Here is a 26,725-nt window from a genome sequence, read left to right as displayed (position 1 = left end):
GTACATAGTTTTCATGCTTTTAAAACTCTTTTTAAGCTGAGGATGTAGATCATTTGATCAGTACCTGATTCTGGGTTCAGTACCTATCACTACAAAAAAAATACAAATTCTTCTTAATTTAAAAGTAAATAAACACATTTAAAAATTATTGTGTGTATATTTATGTATGAATGTGCTCAAATATGTATATACATGTATGTGTGATCATGCATGTAAAGGTCACAGGTTGATGTAAAGTGTCTTCCTCAACTGACAATGACAGTATTCTTCCATGAATAGCCATAATAGCCCCATTTACCAAATAAAATTAAGACCTTAGATTTATCGGAAGATTTATCATAAACAGTTAAACTATTTCAATAAACTCAACTGTTCGTATTATGTAAATTGTCAATGAGATGGGGTTTTGACTCCTTCAAAATCTAACCCTAGATGCCCTTAAATTTTATTGATTTGTATATATTTATCACTAATTCCAGTTTTACATTTTAGCATAACAAATGCAACTGCTAATGTAATTCAACAGGATGTCTAACTAACTTGTTCCCAGCATTTGTGTATGTTTTTTTCCAGTGTCAATTACTGAAGATTTGTAATTTTGAAAATCTGATATCTTAAGATACTAATCTCCAGTAGAAAGTTAACAAAGTAGAATTTCTACCAAAACCAACCAAAAAAACAAACAAAAACAAAACAAAAAACAAAAACAAAAGTAAACTAAACAAAAATTCCCAAAGTTTAAGAATGTTAGAAACTTTAAGAAGTTTAGATACAGGGTGATACAAGTCATCAGACCCTGCAAACTATACTTAAAACATAGTAAAGATCTATTTCTGGCCATCATGCATAATGTAAAGCATACAATAAAAGTACTCCCATTCTTTATTAGGCTAACACATTTCAGTCTGGTTACCCTATATTTAGTTCATCTGTATGTGCAAATAAAAACTGTCAATTCTCTGTGTCTAGGCCCCAGTCAAATCGGGGTGAGCCAACGCATTCCATTTACAATGACACAAACAAAGCACAAACTTAGATCATTTCTATTTAAATCTTTAAATGGAGCTATCGTTCCCTGAAGTATAGCATAAACAGATGTCACAACAGCACTAACAGGAATCAACTGCTTTATCCTTAATTCAAGAAGCAGATTATTACACCTGCAAAGTATCTAACTAGAAAAGTATTCAGTAGCATGTTTGATACAACTAAGCACTAATTATTTTGGATGTAGAAATCATATTAGCATTTTATTACAAATAATGAACTAATAACACCAGCCAACAGAAGCAAGCAGTAGTGACCATCTGTCATCCTGGCAACATAACCTTACAGGGAAATGGAAGCGGAGGAAGGAACATCTTCAGAAACTCTCAGACCAGCTAGCAGATCATATGCAACAAAGAAGTGACCTTTCTCAAACACAATGGAAAAGCAAAGTGACACCTGAGTTGTCCTCAGATCTTCACAGACATGCCGTGGTACACAAACATATCCAAACACAAAATACGTCTATCACCAAGCATGATTTGCCTGTTAGTCCTAACACTCAGATGTCGAGCCAGGAGGATCCTGAAGTCAACAATATCCTGGCATGCATAGCAAAACCCAGCCTAGGAGAGTTTGACAGAAGAAATCTGAATTTTTCAAATAAACTTTCTATGGTACTAGATCAACCAAATTCTACGGAAGCTCAAAAGCCAATGGCTAGAAAATTGGGACTGAATCTTTAGGATCCAGGTGCTCAAACACACACACACACACACACACACACACACACACACACACACACTTTATTCCACTTAAGGAAGCTCAAAAGCCAATGGCTAGAAAATTGGGACTGAATCTTTAGGATCCAGGTGCTCAAACACACACACACACACACACACACACACACACACACACACACACACACACACATACTTTATTCCACTTAAGGGCACCAAAAGCTTGACTTAAGAAAATATCCTTCTACATAAAGGATTATCAGTTCTTTGAAATTTGCAATGACAAGCTAAGCTTCTAGAGCTAACTAATTAATTCTAATAACCAGCAGATCTTCCAAAGGTCACTTTCCAAACTAAGCACTGGCTATACATCAACATTTTAAGTAAAGGCTAAAGTGAATGTTTATGAACACTAGGAAGATAAAAGCTGAACGAAGATTGGTTAACATTAAGGTGTTTTAAAAGCATATAGAAACATGTTTTATTATTTACTCATATAAAAGAGTTTAATTGGATCTATGCTACATAAGGGATAATGGTCTTCCCAGAAGCTTTATTTTACCAAATAGAAACCCTAATGCCACATACAGGTACATCATGTTGCTGGTCACAGTTAAACTAGGGACACCCCTCTGAATGAATGAATGAATGAATGTTATAGATAGATGATAGATAGCAAACAGACAGACACAGGCTGTTGCCCTTTCTCTTGGTTGAGCGCCAGAATTTGATGATAAGAACTATTGTTGAAGACCTCACATATTTTGCTCACAGGACATGGAGAAATCAAGTGGGTACTGACCAAGAAGCTTCTTTGCTGCCAGTTTTCACAGTACCAGAGGGAGCTAATATAGGTTGCTGAAAGGAAGTTAGCAACAGCTTTACCCAACTGAGAACTTTGTGAACCACAATAACCAGTGTGACACGATATCCCCATGGGTGCAACAGAAGCATGGAGTGTTACAATGGTAAACAAGTGCTTTCTGATTGGAGTCAAGACCCACTCCACAAAGGCAAAGCATTTCCTACAGCGAGAACCCAGTTAAACCCATGGTTGATGTGCTCATGGGCCTCAGGGGGAGCCTATTATTACTTTGTTAAAAACCACAGTCTCAAACTGTCCTGTAAATTCATAACTATCTATACATTAATGCAGCCATCAATCCTCATTTTAAGTTTCTTTGTACAGTGGGTGGTGCTTACTGCAGGAATTCACAACTGATAAATGTGCACAGAATAAATGTGCATGTGCTCCATCATAAACAGAACATCTTTATCACCCCCTCCCCGGGCTTCATGGATAAGGCAGGTTTTAAGAGCCAGAGGTTAGGGAGAACAGAGTGAAACAGTGTCTATTAGACATAACAAGATAATTGCACTCAGGAACTCACATTAGCTGTGGCTGCCTGCACAAGGGTAAACAAGTCAATGCTGTAGTATAGAAGAGGGAGGGGCTCATGAGTCCCCCTACTCCTGAGATCTACTGACAGTTTATGGTTTCTTGGCAAGGATAAAAATAGCTTTTTTAAGGAAATGGTCCCTATTGGGTGAACCATACTCCAGTGGCTGATCCTATACCCATTGAGAATAGTAATAGCATAAATAGGACTCCATGGGTTATTAAAAAACAAACTGGGGCGTGAGGGTGGATCTGGGAGGAGTTATGAGAGCTGAGTGGGAGATGAAGGTGATCAAAATACCATGGAAAAGAGGAAAAAAAAGTTGGGTAACAATTTAAGCATTTAAAGTACTTAGAATGTAAATGAAATCTGACTACAATAAAAGTCATTTACTATAAGCAAATCTCAAAAAATGTATTAAATAGACTTTCTTATACAACCAAAATGTCAGGACTTTAATATGTAAGCAAGGTGAAACTTCAACCATAACAACTTAATTTTATTGAAGGATTTAATCCTGAATCTGAAGTTAGAATCCTGTGTATGGATCTTATAAAACAACCTTAACCCTTTAAAAATACTATTTTATAATGTTTAACCTATTTTAATCTTCATAGAAATCAAAACAACAAGTGCATCAAAACTGCAAGACATTATTTATGTGGCTTTTCCCCAATTTCAAAATATTCAAAACGGATATATGTTTTGATCTGAGATTTGAAATATAGCCATAAATATATACTACACAGTAGGGAAGTCCCACCATTGGTTTATTATAGTTAAAGAAAAAATTGACAAAGTTCCTCAAGCTAGGAAATTCAAAGGCATGGATGGTACCAGCTTTGGCTGGCCTCTGTGAGAATGTTATTGTAGCTGGGATGAGCCTGAATGCTCAGCAGAGGCAAAAGGGCAGTTGGGTGTGTGCAAAAGGCAGAAAATAAGGGCTAACTTTGCTGTAACTAACTGATCACCACACTAGCTAGCTATGTGGATCCAACAGAAGCAAGAACTGGCTCCTTCACTCTTGTGACACATCAATAAACTAGTCAACAGAACACTAATGATCTAAGCACTTAGATCATTCCTAGGCTCCTTCTCCTAACACTCACACTGATGTACTCGGCCATTATTTAAAACCGATATCCAACCACAACAGTTATACAAAATAAAATCACGAGTTCAAATGAACTTCAGATAAGAGAAAAGAAGGGAAAATGACCTGAAATATGCTATTTGAAATAAAACTGGAAGGCAAGAACCAAAGTCCTTTCCTATCAGTAGACACAATTTGGTAAAATAAATGCATAGCTGACTGATCACATAGGCAAAAAAGTTCCAACACATGCCTAACGAGCATTAAAAGAACAGAATAAGGGAAAATAATTTAACAAGCGCTCCTAAAATAAAACTTGAAACTATTTATTGCAAGAAGAAAAATAAAAAAATAGCCAAATGATCCAGAAAAATTCAAATGAAATTTATCTTTCTGAAGTATGTTTCAATAAAATCAAAATGACCTTTAAAGTATAGCCATAGTTAAAAATTACAGGGGCTGGGGATTTAGCTCAGTGGTAGAGCGCTTACCTAGGAAGCACAAGGCCCTGGGTTCGGTCCCCAGCTCCAAAAAAAAGAACCCCCCCCCAAAAAAAATTACAATTGAGGGAACATCACAGAAGAGGATGCAGACTGAAGATAAGAGGAGGATAATGGAGTGGAGTGCTGTGAAACACTTTCCTCAGGACATGACTAAGCTATTGCACCCATTAATTCATAGCTGGTGTGGTTATTTTCATAAGACCTGCTCAAGAGCAAGCCAGCCAAATTCTAGTGCGGGCAACAGATGCTCTGCAGCCTCTGCCACTCACTGACAAGCTATTGGCTGCTGACAGGTGCCAGAGGAAGGAAAGTCATTTTCTCTGGAAGTGTGGTCACTAGTCAGCTTCTCTGGCTCCGTATGGACACATGGGCACCCCTAATTGGACTTAATAGGTTGTACCAAAAAACCCCACACCCCAAAACATTGTTGGGGGGATTGAAAAGACTACAGGGAGGTAGGAGAAATAGGAGGAGTGGTTAAAATATTTCATTATAAAGATGTATGATACTTTCAAGAATAAAGAAAAATTAAAATGAAAACTACATCTGGGTTTTTACTATTCCAATTAGCAAAAATTAAAATAATACTTTTCTTGAGTCTATTTGGAAAGAATCTACCACGGATGGAATTGAACCTAAAGTATGCAAAGCAATTAAGGATGGTAGGAATGTATGGACCAAAGTTAGCATCTTTGAAAGAGGAGAAAACATGTTCAGGTAAAGCAAATAAATACTGAACTACATAAAGGAAATCAGAGTTCTTCTTAACTACTAAATCTAAGACTAAAGTATCAGAACATGTGATTGTGTGATACTGAATTCTTTCTAAAACCAGACACGGAGAATAGCTCTGTGTGTGTGTGTGTGTGTGTGTGTGTGTGTGTGTGTGTGTGTGTGTGTGTGTGTGTGTGTGTGTAACTGGTATTCAACTATACTTTCACTGTGTTTGGCTAGGTTTATATAAAGACAGAAATGAGTTTCTGCTCAATGTAGAGAGGACACTGAAGTCCGAGTACTCACCTACACCTTACTAATCCGGTTCTGGCCTACTCTCGTCAGCTCTACAGTCCTGGCCTACTCTCCTCAGCTCCACAGTCCTGGCCTACTCTCCTCAGCTCTACAGTCCTGGCCTACTCTCCTCAGCTCTACAGTCCTGGCCTACTCTCCTCAGCTCTACAGTCCTGGCCTACTCTCCTCAGCTCCACAGTCCTGGCCTACTCTCCTCAGCTCTACAGTCCTGGCCTACTCTCGTCCGCTCCACAATCCTGGCCTACTCTCCTCAGCTCCACAGTCCTGGCCTACTCTCCTCAGCTCCACAGTCCTGGCCTACTCTCCTCAGCTCCACAGTCCTGGCCTACTCTCCTCAGCTCCACAGTCCTGGCCTACTCTCCTCAGCTCTACAGTCCTGGCCTACTCTCGTCAGCTCACAGTCCTGGCCTACTCTCCTCAGCTCCACAGTCCTGGCCTACTCTCCTCAGCTCCACAGTCCTGGCCTACTCTCCTCAGCTCCACAGTCCTGGCCTACTCTCCTCGGCTCCACAGTCCTGGCCTACTCTCCTCAGCTCTACAGTCCTGGCCTACTCTCCTCGGCTCCACAGTCCTGGCCTACTCTCCTCAGCTCCACAGTCCTGGCCTACTCTCCTCAGCTCCACAGTCCTGGCCTACTCTCCTCAGCTCCACAGTCCTGGCCTAGTCTCCTCAGCTCTACAGTCCTGGCCTACTCTCCTCAGCTCTACAGTCCTGGCCTACTCTCCCCAGCTCTACAGTCTTGGCCTACTCTCCTCAGCTCCACAGTCCTGGCCTACTCTCCTCAGCTCTACAGTTCTGGCCTACTCTCGTCTTCTAAAGCTCACAATCACAGACGAAATCTAGAGAGCATCCATAGAGAAGCCTTTGTCCAACTCTAAAGAGGGACTAAGAAACAGAATCAGGCATTCCTTTAAGGGAAATGGCTAAAGACTTACAAATTACAGAAGGACCTTTTCCTTGCCATGGAAGAAGCTAAAAGGAACTCTGAAGGTCCAAAGAGAATAACCAGATTTCCCCACAACTACCCAAAATGACAAGGAACAGAAAGAAATTAGTCTCTTTAAAAATGTTTACATTTCTCTATCTCTGTCCGTCTGTCCGTCTCTCTCTCTCTCTCTCTCTCTCTCTCTCTCTCTCTCTCTCTCTCTGTGTGTGTGTGTGTGTGTGTGTGTGTGTGTAGGTCACAGAAAAGCTTGCAGGACTTGGCTCTTTCCTCTCACCACATGGGCTTCAGGGCTGAAGTCAGGCTTCAGGCTTAACAGCTTTACCTACTGAACCATCTCATCTATACCTGAAAATTCTTAAAGCAAGGAAAAAATGATCTCTGTTAATATCATAGAAACTCTACAAAAGAACAATCAAATTATGTCAACTTTTTAAAGTACAGTATGAACAGATATGACGTGAGAAATATAAGAATGCGACGCGTACATATCTGCATTACTATAGTTTCTTTGACTTCTAAAATGATATAAAAACAACATTCTGGAAAAAAACATAAGCTTTCTATTTGAGCAGCAACAAATGATTTAATATATTGCTGAAAATATCAGTCTGTCTCAACAAGTGAAGAGTTTCTCTCAAATTAAAATGAAAATCTTCTAAATTATAAATTCAAATATCTTTTGGCATATAATTTGTAAATGAAAAGGTTCAATTACTTAAAGTGCTTTGTCCCTACAATAGCAAGTACAAGTTAGGAGGCCAGTAACAGTCCAGTAACTGAGTGAGCAGCTAAGTCCACAGTAACCTACAGACGAGATGAAGCAAGAAAGGTTTAGGCAAAGAAGGACTTAAAACCTTATGGACGTATGACTGTCCTTTAGGTTAACCTACTGATGCCATGATTATAAACAGAAATCTGTGCTAATATACATGCAAATCTATCAATTTTCTCAACATAGAACAGCCTAGTAAATTAAATCTACCCTACAAGTTGTAGTTTCCACAATAATATCCTTAGGCCCACCAAAGGGAACACACACAACCACACTTCTCCAGAGTAAATAGGTTCAACAGACTCAAGACTCCAGAAATAGGGAGGTACAAATATTTATGTAGCATTTACTTTCATAAATATTGACACTAAAGAACCAAATACGTAACTATGAAGCAGTTTATCCAAAATTGAGTGCTTCATTAAAGCTGGGATAGCAAAAAAAAAAAAAAAAAAAAAAAAAACAGAAGAAAACATTCTGAAGGAAAACAAAATGGCATCTTCATCAAGGTCAGGGTGCTGGGGTGGGGGTGTTTTCTGTTGTTTTGAAGAACAGATAAAACACTATTAGTTCGTGTTTGCATACACAGAACAACATTCTACCAACATTCCATGCCAACAATTCTACCAATATTATACATAAAAGACTTTCAAGAAGTAATGCCAAGGATTGAAAACAACTTGAAAATAAAGTAAATCCACTGCTAGAAATATTTTAGAATAGCATCTTGCTTTATTCCTCTAATCATAGAACTGGTCATTTCATCTTAGTCAATAACAGCCTATGAAAATAACTGAACAGTCCCTGAGTCAAGACTGGCAATCCCCAATAGAGAGAAGTGGGGGGCCAGTGTTTATTGACATCTAAGTTTAAAATTTTACCTTAAATAATGGGATAACTTTATTCAATTCCAGTGCCCTGCAACATGAGTGAAATCATCCAGATTTTAGTTTGGGAAAAAAAGTGTCATTAAAAATAAACATTAGAGCTGGGACAATTGGACAAACATGAGCACCACCCCCAGATATACTGGAGATTCATCTGAATGTGGGAGGAAGATGAAACCACACCAACCTAATTATACAAAAAGGATGACTCAACTGTTTTTTTCCCTCTCTCCCCTCTCTCTCCCTGTTTTTCTTAATCTTTTCAATGTAGTATTGAGATGGAATAACAACTGAACAAAATGTAAAACCATTTAGCAAACAAGTTAAGTTCCTTGAGCTTCCCAGGTACTCTGGTAAACTGGTCTTATTTCTATGAGGCAGCCATTACTTAAGAGCTCTCAAAATGTTTTTAAAGATTATGTTTTAAAATTTTAATCAGAGAGTAGCTATAGGTGCTTTGGTTGGTGATACCAAACTACTTCCAAATATATTCTATCACAGTCACACAATCAACTTGATGGGTTATCTTGAAGCACTGACAATATATATGCCTATTTAACAAACCGGACAAGAAAGAATGGGTCTCCCAAGGAAAACTATCAAAGACAATTGCTAGTTAACCACCTTTCTTTAAGCTCTAAAGTAATGTTGGTTAATGCTAACTGCTATTATTTGAAAAGCTGAGTGGATTATCTCAGTAACAGTCTAATGTGTATCTTCCTGGCTGACAGGTGGCCCTCAGTATTATCATTCAGTGACTCAGACTTCCTCCACCATTTAATCACTATTCTTCTAGACCTCCTCAGTCTTCTGCAGGAATCTATTTCAGCTAGCAGAGAAGGGCAGATCAAGAATAAGGAAGATCGGGCTGGAGAGATGGCTCAGTGGTTAAGAGCACTGACCGCTCTTTCAGAGGTCCTGAGTTCAATTCCCAGCAACCACATGGTGGCTCACAACCATATGTAATGAGATCTGATGCCCTCTTCTGGTGTGTCTGAAGACAGCTACAGTGTACTTACATATAAATAAATAAATAAATAAATAAATAAATAAATAAATAAATAAATAAATCATTTTAAAAAAAGAATAAGGAAGATCAAACTAACAGTTTTTAATTGAACAGGATAAAAGCATCATATGCCATTTAGCTTGTTTAACTGTAAGGAGTAAGACTACAAAGTATTCACTACGAGTAGACTTAAAGGAGGAAATAAAAGAAGATTTAGCAAAACCACAGAAATCCTTAACATCAGAAGGGTCTGAGTTATCCCTAGGGACAGTTCAAATCAAGTGTCTAAGTCAGTCTCACTGGGCTATCATCATCATCTGTCATTGCAAGCAGGATAATCTCAATTATTCAACACTATCTTCTTAGTAACTTTTTTGGGGGGTTATTTTCAAAAGTCTTATTCACCCCTACAAAAGATTCACTTTCACTGAGAATACCATAAATAAATTGTTCTCCCAAAAAGATTTAAAAAAAAAAAGTTAGGTTACATATGTAAATCCTCACTGTGATCTTCTTACACAGGTTTGGAGAACAGTACACTTACCTAAAAGTTCTACAGGTTTAACCATCAGAGATATGAGGTATGTCATTTCAACCAGATTATAACTACACATGTATGCATGTCACATTTAATAGAAAAAAAATACTTTGCTAAGCAACATTAAACAAAATACTGAAGCTCAATCAATACTGAGAAAGTTCATCAGAAGTTTACTGAACATACTTTCAGACTACATTTTAATGTACTGTGGGCTTGTGCTTATTTGCATCACACAGGTCAGAGGACACTCTCAGGAGTCCATTAACTCCTTCCACCACGTGGGTCCAGAGGACAGACCTGAGATCAGGCTCAGAGCAGACATCTTTGGCTGCTGAGCTACCTCACTGGTCCTACAGAACACCTCTGATAAACCACAACCTTTGGTAAGCAAAGACTCCAGTGCTACTGTCTGTTCTATGTCTTAGAATTGAGAGCCTCTTGAAGACTGGATGTTGTATTTTCGAATGCCTAATACCATCAATCTTACTGAAAGGTCAGCACTTTCTATCCATCATTCTCTTCTACTTTTAAAAGAACATTCATTCTCTTGGTAGCGTTTCTTCTTATCTACTTAGCACAAGGGAAATAATTTAACAAGTCTCAATGTCCTTTCAGAACTTTTCAGTAACTGTCAACTCAGAAGAATCTTTAATAACATTCCAAACAAGCTGATAAAGAAACATTAAAACATCTGAATAAAGGAAGATATGTGTTGGGTAGGGACATCCAAAAGTGACTATTCTCAAGAAACTGACACTTTTAGTAAGACCACAACTGCTTAAATAGACACAACAGAACAAAAAGAGATGTAGTTTATGCTTCAAAAGATAACAAGAAAAGAAAAGATAATGAGAAATAACAATTACCTCCATCGGGAAAAGGTGGGGATATTTGAAAGCTACTCACAGAGATTTCAGGAATTTTCAGCAAAAACGCATGTATGTTTGAGAAAGAAACATTCCTAACAGGGACCTTGAATTCAAAGCAAAGAGTGACAAAAGAACATTCACTTAATAAAACAAAACTGAACATTTTATTAAAAACAGCAAGTTCAATCAAGCAGGAACACAGGTACAAAATGGATATGTCAAGAGTGAATTTTTTATGTCAAGTTAAATATGGTGAATTTTATTTCATATTAACCTTAACTTAGAATCCAAAAGAGATCTTTTATAAAAAGCACTTTTGTTTCTTCTTCTACAGATAGACTATACTTAATTATAGACAAATAGCAAAATAAAAGCCTAGTGGCAGGGAGAGGCCTAAGTTGTATCACTTCCTAGAATACTAAGCAGTCTATAGTCTAACAGGAGATAGTTAGGTCCTGGAGGGAATGTAAAGAAGCCAAAATATTGAAAGGAATTTTGAGACTGAACAATATATGATAATCAGAATGGAGAAATAAGTTAAAAAGAAAAGTCAAGCTTTATGCTGACACAAAACTAATCATTATCATCACCACCACCACCACCACCCCAGCAGCACCACCCTCCCAGCACCACCAGCCCCCAGCACCACCCCAATACTCTAGGTTTACCAAGCTGTGTTCCACAGTGCCAACAAAGAAATCATTTCCACATCAAGTCCTTGACTTTAAACTTAAATCACTCAATATCCTGATCTTGAAAACTGCTCTTCTAAATTGTATCTCTGTACAAATGAATCATTAAAGCATGATTCAAACTTGAAACTATACAGTTAAGTATTTATTACATTATTTTATTCTCTTAGTAGCATAAAACAATTCAAAGCATGTACTCTGAACAACCAATTTCCACACTAATAGTATAGTGTACTCTACTCTGTGGAAACATAGGTCTAAGAAAAAGGTACTAACAAGCTTCCCGAAGATAGTTATGTTTAAAAATACTTAGATTTTTAAGTTTAAAGACTATAGAGAGGTCAGTTTTAATCTTTAGTAAGTTTTACCTGTCAGAATAATCACTCTATTCCTTAGAAATGCCACACTTTTTAAAGATTTGTATGTGTATAGGTATGCCCATATGTGCCTGCAGAGGCTAGAAGAGGGTGTCTGGATACCTGAAACTGGAGTTACAAACAGTTGTGAGCCCCCTAACCCAGGTGCTAGGCATGGGGTTCCAATTCACTGCAAGAGCAACAAGCACTTTACTTCTGAGTTATTTCACAAGCCCCTATACTTTTTGTTTTAAATTCAGACAGGATCTTTTGCTCAGAATGGCTTTAAGATCACTATTTTTCTGCCTCTGTCTCTGGAATACTAATATTACAGGTACACACAGCCATTCCTAGCTTATTAGTATACTTTGCAAAGATTGTTTCAATTTTGAATATAAAAACCAACAAAATTTGTGCTCACAAATTATGAAGCCTTTAAGAGAAAAGTAAGATGCATTTGTTAAGACTAAGCAGGCTGGAAAGATCCATTAGTGGTTAAGAAGAGTCGAGTTTGATTCCCAGTACCCATCTGCCAGCTTATAACTGTGTGTCAACTCCAGGCCCTGGGGATCTGACACCTTCTTCTGGCCTCCATGGGTATTAGGCACGTGCATGGTGCAGAGATACATATGCAGGGCAACACACCCATGCACATAAAAAAATAACAAATTTAAAAAGATAATATCCTGGAAACAACCATGACTTTAAGTTATGTTTAATGATTCACAAAAGGTAACATGTTGAAACTAAATTCTCCAAACCCCAACACAACAAATCTACTCTTATCAAATAACTTCAAAGGAAGTAGTTTAGTCCACAAGTACAACACCTAAACCATTCCTCCAGGAAAAAAACATAACTGTAATGACATAAGTTACCTCATAATCACGGAATGTCAAAACTGAACCTGGCTGGTTCTCCAATGACTTTATCTTATATGAGCGGGCAAACTTTGAGTCACTACCATTCACTGTACTAAAACTGGAGTACTACAAAAAGATGACCATGAACCTCTATACTATGTGGAGAGAGCATCAGCAACTTCTTATCTGGTGACCGAGAAAGGAATGTGATCTTCAAAGCACCTTGGCACATGAATGTATTCTCATTCTCCTCTTCCCTTCCTCCCCTTCCCTCCTTCCCACAACCTGGAAAGCTTCATATTAAAAGGAAAAAACAAACAAAACACAAAACAACACCCTCTAGGAATATCTAATTATAAACCAAAGAATCCATTCCTACAAATAAATGACTAGTTTTTTGATGTTTACTCATTGTTTTGTCTTCTGACGGTGATAAGAATATAAGGGTTTCTAAAAGCTCTTCCCAAGGAAGGAGTGCTACTTCCTAAGGCTGCTTAGGAACAGCGCTATGATGGAGTATTATACAGAGTAATGCCTCTTTACTTTTTATTTGTTTGTCTAGTAAGGACACAACTACAGAAAAAACCTTGGAATATTTGTCTAAAAAAACCACATCTTTTCACAGGATAGCAGGTGGGGGGGGCTGTGATAATTAGTACAGGAATCCTTTCCTTTTAGGAGTTATTTGAATTCCAAATTTCTAAGAACTTCCAAACTCAGACTGGGGAGGAAATGGAAATGATATATTTGTATTCACAAAGATCTATTAGAACCTTTATTCAGCAAAGAGAAATTATACTATTTAGTAATATGTTTTAACAACCTCAATGAACCTCAACCTTGTGCAACTGACTTCCTAAACAGTTTGTGCAAATAACATTTTGGTAAATTAAATCATTTTACTTGTACATTAAGTTAGAAAATCAGTAAAGCAAATAAGCATCTGAAATACGCCTGACACTTTAAGTTATCCATCATAATAAAACTCAAATTAATATATAATTCACATCTCCTTACCTGGGTTTTACAAATAGTACAACTACATTTCTAACTTAAAGAACCACTGAATTTTGGCCATGATGATGTTAAATCACTGGAAATAAAATAAATTTAGATCCTTATTCCACGGAATAAGCTGCTGAAAGAGGGAGAATTGGTCTTCCCCAGGGATGAGCTCCCTAATTGGCTATCCATATAGGAAGCAGTAATACACATACAAGCAACACTAAATGTACTTGGTAGGCTGCACTTATGTAGTTATACATTTATATATAGAAAAGTGGTCTGAGTATAACACAAATAAAAAGGAAAACGAGCCATGAGTTTGAGAAAGTGGAGAGATGTGGAAGGAGCTGAAGGGGAAAAACAAAATCCAACAACAAAAAAGGATAGTCTGTACATGGGTCAAAATATAAGAAAACTGTTTGTTTACATTTCAGACTTTTGGCTTCCTACGAAATTGTCTCAAGGTCAAAGTTCGTTTACATATTGGTTTGTGTTACTCTTTTGAATAACTTTGTAAGCAATAATTTTAAAGTCATTTAGTACATTCCATACTTTATGAAACATGTTTAGTTGTGTCTAAACTTTATATGTTATACAAAAAAAGCACTCTATAAAAACCTATGTTATGTCTTTCAAAATATGAACACTTGTGTAAAATTCATTTTTGTCCAAACTATTTCTATAGCAAAACACTGATTCCTTCTACACTATACAAAGATCTAAATCAGTGCCTTCCCAAGCTTAACCATATTTGAATTATGCCCAAAACAAAGACAGAATTCATAAGTGACTCAAATTAGTTAATATTCTATAAAAGGAACAGCATAAATACAACCTATTAAATTTAAACTATCATGTACTTTTAAGATTTCATGTCTTATGATCATTCTTCAGCAATTTCATTCCATAGTATGCATTCTTGTCTCTCAGTGTGTACACATGTGTATTTATATAGCTCAAACAGAAATCTCTGTAAATCCTATATACGGATTTAATAAGTATTTACTGCAGGGCCTTTTAAATACCAAATATCAGATTACATACCATAATACTAAAAAGAAACAGGTGTATTAGTTAAAACAGACACACCCACCAAAACAGTGATACAATTTTAAGATAAATGAACCAAACTACAGCTAAACTGTCAAGGACTTGCAAACAGCTACATTAATTATGGACTATAGGGGCAGTTATGTGCTAAGGTCCAGTTCCCCAATTGGTTCTTAATCTGTCAATAAAGAAAGCCATGGGCCAATTGCTGGGTACAATTGGCAGGACTTCCGGGTCCCTGGAGCCAAGAAAGGAGACACAAGGAAGGAAAGACAGAGTTCCACATGCTTTGGAGAGATAACAGGGCAGCCATTTGAGGAACAGTGGACTGTGGCTGCTCCTATAGGCAGATGGTCAGAGATGTTTAGCAGGGACTAGATTCAACTGACCAACTAAAGTCAGGGCAGGTAGGAGTTGTGAAACTAAGAGTAATGATAAGAGCACACTGTCGAGGTTGGAGATTGTAGCGCCCAGCAATTGTGCAAAGTAGGCAAGCTAAAAATGAACAACTGTGTGTGTGTGTATGTCTTTTATCCCTAGATTCAAGGGAAGCTGGAAGTGGGCTGGTAGTATGGCCCATTCCTGGAGCACAAGTTGGGTAGCAAAAAGCTACATGGAACAATGGACTAAAAATGGGAATCAAACATAAAGGATTCATCAACTTCGCTGTGTATGAACTGTTTTTTCTTTTTCTTTCCATATTGAGAAACTTCAAGAGTAAAGTGTTTTAGTGAATATAAAACAGCAGTAGTTCACGTATCGCTTTCTATGCCTTATTTCCCAAATTCCTACTTAAAATTTCACATGACTTACCACATGGTCATATTCAGGGTCCATATACTTTTCTTCAATATTCTATTTGCATTAGAATAGAATATAGTCATTAGAAAAGACTGACCCCTAAGAAGTGCAGGCTGACAGGAACCAGATATAGATCTCTCCTGAGAGACACAGCTAGAACATGTCAAATACAGAGGCGAATGCCAGCAGCAAACCACTGGACTGAGAACGGGAGCCCCGTTGAAGGAATCAGAGAAAGGACTAAAAGAGCTGAAGGGGCTTGAGACTCCATATGAACAACAATGCCAACCAACCAGAGCTTCCAGGGACTAAGCCACTACCCAAAGACTATACATGGACTGACCCTGGGCTCCAACTGCATATGTAGCAATGAATAGCCTAGTAAGAGCACCAGTGGAAGAGGAAGCCATTGGTCCTGCCAAGGCTGGATTGTTGGAGGTCGGTAACGGGGGGGGGGGGGGGGGGGGAGGATGGGGAGGGGAACACCTATCTCGAAGGGGAGGGGTTTGAGTTAGGGGGCTGATGGACTGGAAACCAGGAAAGAGAATAACATTTGAAATGTAAATAAGAAATACCCATTTAATAAAAATGGGAGAAAAAAAAGACTGACTCAAAAATATGATTTACCAAGCATCTGTTTGTTCTTCCATAAATTAGGTGTAAATTTTAATCCTTAAATAGTAATTATCTGTATAAATATTTATAATATAAAATATCTGTATAAATAACACTTTGAGTGCATGTCTTATAGAAAGTGAAAAAACACAGCAACCATCCTAAAGACAAATATAAGAGTAAGTGTAAGGGGTATAATGCTAATATTACCTTAAAATAAAAACTACAAGTGAATAAAAATAAAGACATGTAAATTCTGAGTATAAGAAAAACAAACAAGTCATTGAGCACTCCACAAAAATAGCACATAAATGCTACTATAGGAATGGTTACTACTTTACATTCTCATCAGTAGTAGCAGGTATTTTAGTGAAAGCCAAGTCAAACTCGTTTCAATGGTCTCAAAAGGCATCATTAAGTATTGCTACAGTCTACAATAGTGCACAAGAAACCACATTCAACAACAATTCAGACTTCTACAACAAAGTGTGTGTGTGTGTGTGTGTGTGTGTGTGTGTGTGTGTGTATGTTCAGAGTACACAAAGGTCAGTGACACTACCCTATGTCAAACTGCAGAAGAACATTATATATATATATGAAATGAGTGTATTCTCAGTTTCAAAAATGAAAGAAAAATATGTAACAGAGTGATAACTTTAAAATAACTCCCTGGACCACTACACTGTTCTGACATTTGAAAGAATGCTTTTTAAATGTGCACCTACAGACAGATACTAAAGATTCTTAAGGAACAACAGAGACTGGGTATTGTATAGCATGCCTGTAGTCCAAGAACTCTGGAACTTGAGGCTGAAAGATAGCCGGCTTGTGCTACCTAAACTATACCAGGTGACCCTGTCAATTGAATGTTCTCTTAGGACCTATATTAACAAACAAATTTTCTAATAATGGAAAGATAAAAATCAGTTAATGAACTCTTCAACAAGTTTTCCCATGACCATACTAGATAAAGAAGACAAATAAGATAATTTATTAGTATTAGCAGTGTATGGGTACTTTTGACCTTCAGCAATACTAGGCTACAAGTAGCAGTGCTTTTCAGTTTTTTGTTTAGAAATAGTGCTAGATGACTGCTGAATTATGTAATTGTAATAACTTGGCAGACAACCTTGAACACTAACCTTGCCACAAATACTATGGGGTTCACTAGCTTCTTCAACTCATTCTTAATTTTGGCAAGTAATAATTAAGGCACAACGTGGTAGCACTCCGTTAAATTATATATGTGGAGCTCACACTCACACTGCAAGCATGGCTGTTAGCTTCCAAAAAGCTGAATAAAAAAGCTACTGCCAGCTACCGAGACAATTACTTGAGACTAGTACCTACTTAGTAATTCTTTAGGCATTAGTCAAGTCAGTTTACCACCACATATAACTAATTCTTAAGATTTATGAAGAGAAAACCACTTTGCACAGTATAATGCGATTTAAGAAACAGCTAGTTAGATGTAAATGAGAACAGACACAATAATGTTTATAACCCTGAGCTCTCCCAGCCCACGAACAAGGTGCAATGTTCATCTCTATTTCCTCCATGTGCATGTAAGAAGCAAGAATAGAAAATAGCCATCCTTCCGTATTCCATTTTAGTTCCATTCAGCCAACTATCTTAACATTTTTAGATACCCTGAAAGTATTAGAGCATGTCCCAGAACAACAGAGTAGTGCCATGGAAATACAAAGGGAAACCCATGTTTTGTCGTTCTTTTACCTAAAAATCCCAGCAATTCATCAACTGTGAAATCAACACAGAATCCAGAATTAAAAGAACAGAATTCTAAACCCATTTTCTTGCTAAATTTCAAAGTATACATAGCTTGGCAAAGAGTCATCTTCAAATGTGCCCTTCTTTTCTATCTATAGCAACTAGAGAGACAGGACAATACAAAGGAAGCCACTGAGTATTCATGAACCTGCCTCCTCCTGTCATTTGCCTCAACAACATGGACATGAAATAAGGCCAGTGATAAAAGTATCAGCCATTCCCTATTTCTATAAAAATGACAATTCTGGATAAGTATTTTTTGACAATTTGCTCATAAGTAATATTCTTAACTTCAGTCTTACTGTTAATCTACTAAATTTTACTTTGCAGAATGAACACAAAGATTTTCCTAAATTGTCAGGAAAAACTAATTCTGTTTTGGTCATTTCTAGAGGTCCAGACAAAGGGTAAGGGACTTTGGTGCTCCAGCCATTCTATCAGTTCCCTAGACTTTACCAGCAAATGAATAGTATTCTCTTTCGTCAGCATAATTTTAGCAGACCAGTTAATAGACCATATGTTAGATCAGTTTCTTTTTAAATAAATAATATGTAGGATGTAAAAAAAAAAGACTGTCAAAAACTTTGTTTCTTAGACATTTAATAGGAGAATAAACAATATATACTAAACACAAATGACAACAGTGCCAGGAACAGATCCAGGACAGGTGTTACAAAGAAGCCAACTTGGGTGGTGTCTGGGAATTCTAAGTGCTGGGAAAAAGACTGAACTAAAATTAAGACCCAGAGCCATTGGTACTATAATATGCATCTTGACACAGTATTTGCAGCAAATAAGTTTGGTAAAATTGACTTTTCAATTTCTTTTTAAATTTCAGACTTAATTTGAATGTTGTCTTATTTGTTGCATGGAGATGAGTTTTGTTTCCTCGATTCAAATATAACCTACATTATCACAAGTAAAATAATTAAAAGAATGCTATTATCTTTCAATATTTATCTAATGTATAAACCATAATAAGCCTTTTCAGAAATGTAAACCAGAGTAAATGAGTTATCCTTTTGTGAAATGTACTCCAACTAAAATTTCAATTTAATAAGCCCATGTAAGACTTTATGTACAGTTAAAAATTCATTAACCTACTTCATACATCTTAGGTATTCAATGTTCTATATGTTTATGGCAATAATATTTGGGAAGAATATACTCTTTGAACATAAATTGATAAATTTACAGCATAAATTACTGGTTAACTTTGCTACTCATTTACTAATTTTAAAACCTTATGCACCATAAGGTAACTGAAAGGGGAAAAAAAAAAATCAGAGCCATAAATTAACACTATTTAGTTCAACTCTAAGAGATTAAGAACTTTCTCCAAAATCAGAATTCAAAGATTATTCTGGAAGCCTAAAGCTTAATGCATTTTCACTGTACGTAGGGATGTTTAGAAATAAGTTCCCATAATGACTCTAATAAATTTCAAATGGAGGAGGGTAGTACAGAGAGTCTCAATCTCTATAAATGTCAGCCAGATAATCAACTTCCAAAAGGGAAACTGAAGAGTATCTTTAAACAGAGGAAAAATACCAAAATGTTGATATTTCACAACTAAGAACATTAAAATGACTCAAAAAGAGGAAATTAATGAAGAGCTTAAAACTTAAAACAAATGAACAGGTTAAGCACACACATATACAATACAGTGTCCGCACTTACACATTCTGTGCTGGCTGGCTTTGAATTATCTTTTAAAACACACATAATTTTTTTACATATGACAAAAGCCTTTCAAGATTCCCAAGGAAAAAGTTCTGATCAAATTTCACACTTTAGAATTGCCAATTTCTTAGGAGTGGGAGGCCTAAAAAAAATCTAGTAGGTTGAATCAAAAATTAACACACTTTTTCATAGAAGAAACTAATAAATTATCAGATCTTCAGAATTTTTGTTACTAGATTTGGTAAAATAAACATAAGCAGGATTCTCTAACTAGAGTACTCTAATGCATTTAGTTTTGCCTCTTTTATAACCTATAATTCTTTAATTTGGATATTTACAGACATAAGGATTTCTGTTACCTACTGTCTTATTTGTTTACTGTTTAAATCCATGGGTTTATTCTATTGGCTTTGAGAAAGCAACTACTTTATATTTTCTTTAGGTTATTCCTAATGACTTTTTCTCAAAGATCATTAATTTTAACTCTAACACTCTGCTTTAGTCTCATTTGAATTGTTATACTTATCTCAACGATAGAGTTTGTGTATTACCATCACAAAAATAACTATTTGCATAATACTTTATGATTTTACATCTATTACAAACACATCACAGGGAGCCATGGGATGCATTCAGTAGCTTGTCATTTACCACTTCAAGACCCTTCAGAATCAAACAAGGGGAAGGATGACATTTTGTTAATAGCAGAAGTTCAGAAATGAATATAAATAATAACCTTGAAGTTTTGAAATACACAAGAAAGAAAAAATACAAAAAGAGAATGGTCCAGGAACACCAACAAAACACAACTTTCAGTTTGTAAATTTCCATGTCTTTTAAATAAAGCATGATGTTAGCAGGTTTATGCATGTTCCATTATGGTAGTCATTTAATTATCTATCTAAAGTTATGGTTCAAAAATAAAGAGAATCACTATCTTTCCACTGGATTTTTAAAATACAATAAATTTTAAAACTGATTGTTCCTACTTACAGAATTCAGTTTTCTCCCCGCTTTCTGACATAAGCATCAACTCTCTATTACTTTAGCTTAACCCTATAAATATATATGCTAGGAGTATTTGAGAAAAACACTGACACTAGATTCAAAATTCTGCTTATAATTTGTGATAAAAGAATCAGAAAACTTAGTTTCTATATTTCCTTCCATAATTAGACAAAATATGAAAACAATTCTGAATGCTTCCTTGTCACCCACAATCCAAATGCTCATAGCTCTTAAAGCTTTTTGTAAACATCTATCTCCATGAAATACATATCCCTTGAGTCAATGTCTACCTATGTCTATCTTTATGTGTAGTCTCTCAAAGCATAATATAATATCTACCCCCCCACCTTGAAAGGTGCCAAAAAAAAAAAAAAAAAGGACGGAGGAGAGTAGAGGGAGATTGATTGGTGCACATTGCTGTTTTTCATTCATGCAGTAGAGTGATGTCAGTGTCTGCAGCAGCAGCAGAAGCAGCAGCAGCAGCAGCAGCAGCAGCAGCAGCTTTGGTCAGTGGAAACTAAAACCCACTGATGTCAGAACCTTAGTGAATTCAAAAGAAACTAGTGAAATTGTTATGTCACAGGATAGATTTGAAGTGGCTAAAGAGACAGACCATGATAGTTGTATGTTGTACTTTCACTATGGGCAGAGGAGAACGAGGCAGAATGTGAACAAGTAATATAGCGGTAATACAATCAAAAACTAGGAGCACAAGAGCATGGCTTTCAAAAAGCACTTCCATGTAAGAAATGAACAAAACACCTGATGTTATAAACAGCAGAATACAGCATAGAATGTTCATCCCCAGCACAAGCTGACCCTGCAAATCTGTACTGTGACAGACACAAAACTAAGTGTTTTCATCATGATTGCATTAAAATTGCATTAAACTCTGGTCTGCCATTCTACAACAAAGAGAAGAATTTAAGCCTGATCACAAATTTCATTAAAAGTACTTCATGATGGGGCATGTAATTCCTAAGCAATTAGGGCTTTTGAAGGATGCAGAAAAACAAGTTGCACTATTATCTGTGGTAAGATGTTACTGTTTTATCAACAAAAAGAAAAGAGGTACTAGGAGGCCATTATATTGTTACAGCAATTGCCAAAACTTCTCAAACTCTGCCCACAAAATCCTCTGCATACGATCTACAATTCTTATTTTTTTTACATCATTCCTAAAAGAAAATCCCCCAAACTCCCATTAACGACCTGCTAAAGCTAAATCATTCAAAAATGTCTGTGACTACTGCTGTCTTCTTTTCTTTCTGTTACCTCTCATTTAACACAGCCCCAGAAAATGTGCAAGGGAGTTGCATATGGCATTAATCTGTTAGAAAATGGTGGACTTTTCTATAAAATACAGCCAAAGATGTGTGTTCGGTTGTGGTCATTATTAGGGCGATCACGTTGTTTTCATTCATTCATTCAGGATTTGCTGGAGGATGTCAGTTTCTGCAGCAGCTGGCCTGACCTGGGGGAGGAGTTGGGGAGCAAATTCCTCCTGGTGCATACAGATTACAGGATGTATTTCTTAGTGCTCCCGCACTTATTCCACTGCACTACATCCTACCCAGAGGCTTACCATCAAGGGATCTGAAAGCAAGTGCTTCAGCAACATGCTAATCACAGGTCTAAATTAAAGCTAAAAATACCTAAACTTTGATCTATCCTATTGCAATCCCTTTCTCTAATTCTAAACACCTTAAGAATGTCCACCTTAAACAAAAACCCCACATACCACATAAACATTGTGTGAAGCTTGGTAATATTTTCCTTCCGAGCAGGTTTTGTTTTGTTTTGTTTTGTTTCCCTACTCCGAATGATTCCTTCCTTCCACAATGCTGCAGCAGCAGCAGCAGCAGTAGCAGAAGCAGCAGCAACTGTAGCTCCAGGCTGCTATCTGAGAATATTAGGTACTCGACTCTCCCTCATGGCCTTTACGTCCCTGTTTTGCCTAATTTTCCTTTTCTCCCCCAGGAGTCAACTAGTTCCTGCACTATGTCCCTAGACATAAACAAAACCAAACCCAAACAGAAAACATTAAGGGGAGCCCACAGCATCCACCCCCTGACCATTACCTTTGACACCTAACAAAAAAGAAAACTTGAGATCCCTACACAGCTCAACTGAACTGGTAAGTATACTTAAAGATGGAAGGAAAAAGTGAACACACTCCACAAACAGGCTTTAAGAAATTCCCCACGAAAATCACCATTCAGGCATAAGCCATTTGTAGTGCAGTAGTGATCTAATGCATGACTATATAAAGTAGAGGAGAGGGGTGCATAAACCCTATACACTTAAAACTGTCTCCCCTACACAAGCAGAGGATATCCTAACTACCGCAATCAAGTCTCCAAAACACAAAACCAACAAAACACACTCCAGACGAGAACTTTGTGGGAAAGCACAAAGGCTGCAGAGATTACCACTACCACCTTATTCACCGCTAGAGTTTGTGTGCGTGTTTAAGGGTTTTGCCCCGCTCCTCCTTCCCCGGCTCCAAACACAGAAAGCTAATAAGCTATTAAACCGAAACACTTTTCTTTTGCAGGCGAGGGATGCAAGATAAAATCTGAGTGGCGGTGTGAGGGTCAGATAAAAGTTGATTTTCAGGTCACTCCTTCAAGCCCTGCAGCGACCTCAGGAGGGGTTGAGATTCCCAAAGCCACTTTCACACCTTCGGTAATGCACTAGCAAACAGAAGCCCGGAGAGGCTGAAGTTTCCACGCAGGGCACCGTCGGGGAGACGCAGCCCGGGAGGACGGGAGGGTTGGGCTCGCTACCTCTGCACACGGGCGAGCCGGGACTCCGTCTCTCAGGTGAGCTGCTCCTCCGCTGGCTCTCGGGGGACCGTCTCGGGCGGCCCTTGGCGCGAGGCGCCTGCTCGGCTGGGGCAGTGGCCGGCGGTGGAGTCGGGCTGGACGGGCTAGGGCCACGGGCCCCGCTGGGCCCTGGGAGACTGCCGAGCGCGGCGGCGGCGGCGGGGCGCGTGGGGCTGTGCTGGCTGCCCCGCAGGAGCTGGTAGGGCACCGTGGCGCGGATGGGCTGCAGCAGCCGGCCGGCTCCCGCAGCCGGTGCGCAGCTCACGGCCGGCCCCGTCCCACTCCCGGCAGCGGCGGGCGGGGAGCCCGCGGTGCTGCGCCGCATCCTCTGCGGCGCGGGGTGAGGGGTCTGAGAGGAACTGGAGGACGCAGTGGACATGGTGGCTCCGCGGGCGGGCGGGCGGGCGCGCGAGCGTGTGGGAGCCGGCGCGGCGGTGCGTGCGATGTGTACGGGGGAGGGGCGGCGAGGGGCGGAGCCGCGGGGCTCCCCTTCCGACGCGCACCCCGCCGCCGAGGGGGAGGGGACGCCGCGACGGCCAACGTCCAACGGCCTCAACCGCCCCGCGGCGCTCTGCGGGGCGCTCACGGCCGAGCCCGCGTCCAGCCCATGGCCGCCGCCGCCCCGGGCATCGCGCTGACAGGGCACTCGCCGGCTTCCCGGGGCTCCTCAGCCCTCACGGGGATCGCCCGCGCGACAGGACCCGGCGGCCACGGGTAGAGCCGGGACTCTGGCCTCTGAGGAGAGAAAGGGGCCTCGAGGCGCCTCGCGCTGCGCGTAGCCCGCGCCACCGCAAACGCCGCCGCCGCAGCCACCTCGACCCAGTTCTCACTCGGAATGGCAACTAATCCTGTGTCTGCGCCCCGCCTCCGGCCACGCCTCTGGGCGGTCCGGACCCGGCTCCTGCGGCTGCAACTGATCTGATTGGCAGAGCCACACTACTCCGGAGTTCTAAGGATTGGTTATGCAGCCGGAGTGAAAAGAGACTTTGCCAATTACGGTACGAGGTTTCCGCTCTGGGGCGGAGCGTGAAAGTGGATGAGAGAGGCGGACCTGGCGCGGAGGGGAGGGACAGAAGAGTTGACAGCCTTTGAGGTGAGGGTCAGGCTAGAAAAGTGGGTCCATACGTGCGCTACGCGTGCTCTGACGCCCAAAGACAAGCGCGCTCTACGATAAGCAAGTTGCAAGGGCTCCACCCTCCAGTGCTCTCTACAACCTGAGGCTGAGGACACTGAAGCCAAACTAACTTTACAAATACACCTGCATCCGGTGAGATGTTTTAGTTAAAGCTGAATAAAGGATCCCTAACCCTTTTAATCATAGAAATGTCTTTAAGTGTCTTAGTCGTCTTGTGAATAAAAACAACTTCAGGAGTAGTGTATGGAACTGAACAAAATGCACCTGCCATTACAACCTGTCTTAACGTTTGTAGTTGCAGAGTGGGGTGGAGAACATCACATTCTGAATTGTAGATGTCAACAAGAAAATTTACATCATCGCATCATCAGATTTATTAATGGAGGGCACCTAGTTTACTACCCAGGAGCAGATGGTCTCTTGGGAGAAATAAATACCAGGCATAATGTAACAATTCATTGTGGTCATTTCCTCTGTGTGGTGGGGGTGGGCAGTTATTCTGCAAAGAAAATGAGAAGTACAAAGATTATAGATGGGCAAAGGAAAGTATATAAAACCCTAATTAGGAATAATTAAAGTGCTACATCAGATACCTCCTATTAATGCTCATGAGATTCAAAAAATATGGTTTTACAAAATAAAGAAATGGGATGTCAGAATGGTGTACTCCTGGTGTCTGCCCACACTGAGAAGCTTCCTGATTCCAGCCACTAAATGGTCAGTTTCTCTGCTTCCTTGTGTGGTCAGACTAAAAAAAAAAAAAAAAAAAAAAAAAAAAAAAAAAAAAAAAAAAAAAAAAGAATGATGCCTAATATAAAAAGTAGCATCTTGTACTATATCCCACTACATTAGTCATAGTTCCACACTTTATCACATATGAAAATACTAGCTAATATTTACTAAACATTCACCACGTGCCAGCCACTGTTCTAAGGACTTTATTATGTGTTAACTCATTCATTCTTCACATAATCCACAAGGTATGTGCTGTTATTATCCTCACTGTTTTCCCATCTGGGGCACAAAGACACTAATTGTCTTGTCTGAGATTACTCAGCTACCTGGAAGCTGAGAGCTGAGTCCAGAGGGACCAAGGCAGGCATCTGAAGAAACCCTGTGCTCCAAGCATAAGATGTATGTGCTCGGCAGACACATGATCAAGACACTTTTCTTACTTTCTAGAACAACATATATTTTGATTATATATAGAACAAAATGACCTTAAAATTTGACATAATTTGTCTATTAGGTTTTCTATCTAAAGATTAATGTTTTCATATTAAGTTATAACCTTTTGTGAATAAAAACAATGGAATCTTTTGGTGCTTTTTTTGGGGGGGGAACAGCAAGAATAAGATAACAAATTTATACTAAAAATGTATAAAGTTTTTAAACTACTGGCAAATATCTAAAGTTGGTGATTTGATTACAGCATAGCTTCATCATAGAAATGTCATTTCTGGTCACTTCCATCCAAGTGTGGAACAACTTCAGCGCGTTAGCTTATGATGATTCTAAAGTCATAGGAAGCCGCAGATGGCAATGATCGGTAGCACTTCATTTGGAGCTAAAACAATATAGCTGGCCATGATTTTAGGTTTCATGTTCATTCAGATCGAACATCATAAACTTAAATTGTATCTAAAATATAAGTGAGAGAACTTGTATGAGTTTTTAAGTGCCATTTTGTTTTGCATCTGATGCTGGAAATCGAACCCAGAGCCTTACATAGGAGGCTGCGTGAAGTGTTGTGCCATTGAATTAATTACACACCCAGGTACTATCTGTTCTTACAATAGTATTTTCAGTTTCCAGAAAGTTATCATGAGTTATTTGAATGTCCAGGCATTTTCTCTTTATTCAAGAAAACATGGTTCCCTCTAAAAACTTTATTCTCAAGAATTAAGGAGTGATGGTCATACCTAAGAATTTAAATGCAGCACCTGCCTTCAAATGCCTGTGAGTTAAATGTGTGATAATTTATTCATACTGATAAGGGTAACAAAAGCCAAGAGAATATAAGCATTAGAAAAAATAAATTTTAAACCCTGTAGTCACAGTATGGGTTGCTGGGTTTGAAATCCACTGTGAATACTACTGTAGCATAGACAGGCCCAGTGCAATT

The 26,725-nt window shown here is 38.7% G+C and overlaps 1 protein-coding gene and 1 long non-coding RNA gene across 9 annotated transcripts in view; one reads left to right on the top strand and one right to left on the bottom strand.

Moving 5' to 3' along the window:
• Glcci1 (glucocorticoid induced 1) overlaps positions 1 to 24,305 on the bottom strand; it is a 72,925-nt gene extending 48,620 nt beyond the window's left edge. For 6 of the 8 annotated variants that reach the window (XR_015685360.1, XR_015685361.1, NM_001439907.1 and 3 more), the window contains 1 exon segment: positions 23,427 to 24,305. Coding sequence is in view for 4 of the 8 variants with exons in the window: in NM_001439907.1 (NP_001426836.1) it covers positions 23,427 to 23,844 (418 nt within the window). In the remaining 4 variants the exon portion in view is untranslated. 8 annotated transcript variants of the gene reach the window in all.
• LOC148006241 (uncharacterized) lies at positions 24,020 to 25,047 on the top strand. The gene is made up of 2 exons (XR_015686377.1): positions 24,020 to 24,463; positions 24,896 to 25,047. It is a non-coding gene; the product is annotated as an uncharacterized LOC148006241 (long non-coding RNA).
• Positions 25,048 to 26,725: the final 1,678 nt, after the last annotated feature.

This window comes from Rattus norvegicus, chromosome 4 (assembly GCF_021556685.1).
Source record: "Rattus norvegicus strain SHRSP/BbbUtx chromosome 4, alternate assembly SHRSP_T2T, whole genome shotgun sequence".
Taxonomy (NCBI): Eukaryota; Metazoa; Chordata; class Mammalia; order Rodentia; family Muridae; genus Rattus; species Rattus norvegicus.
The sequence above is the reverse complement of the archived record's forward strand: the minus strand, read 5'-3'. Positions and strand labels throughout refer to the sequence as shown.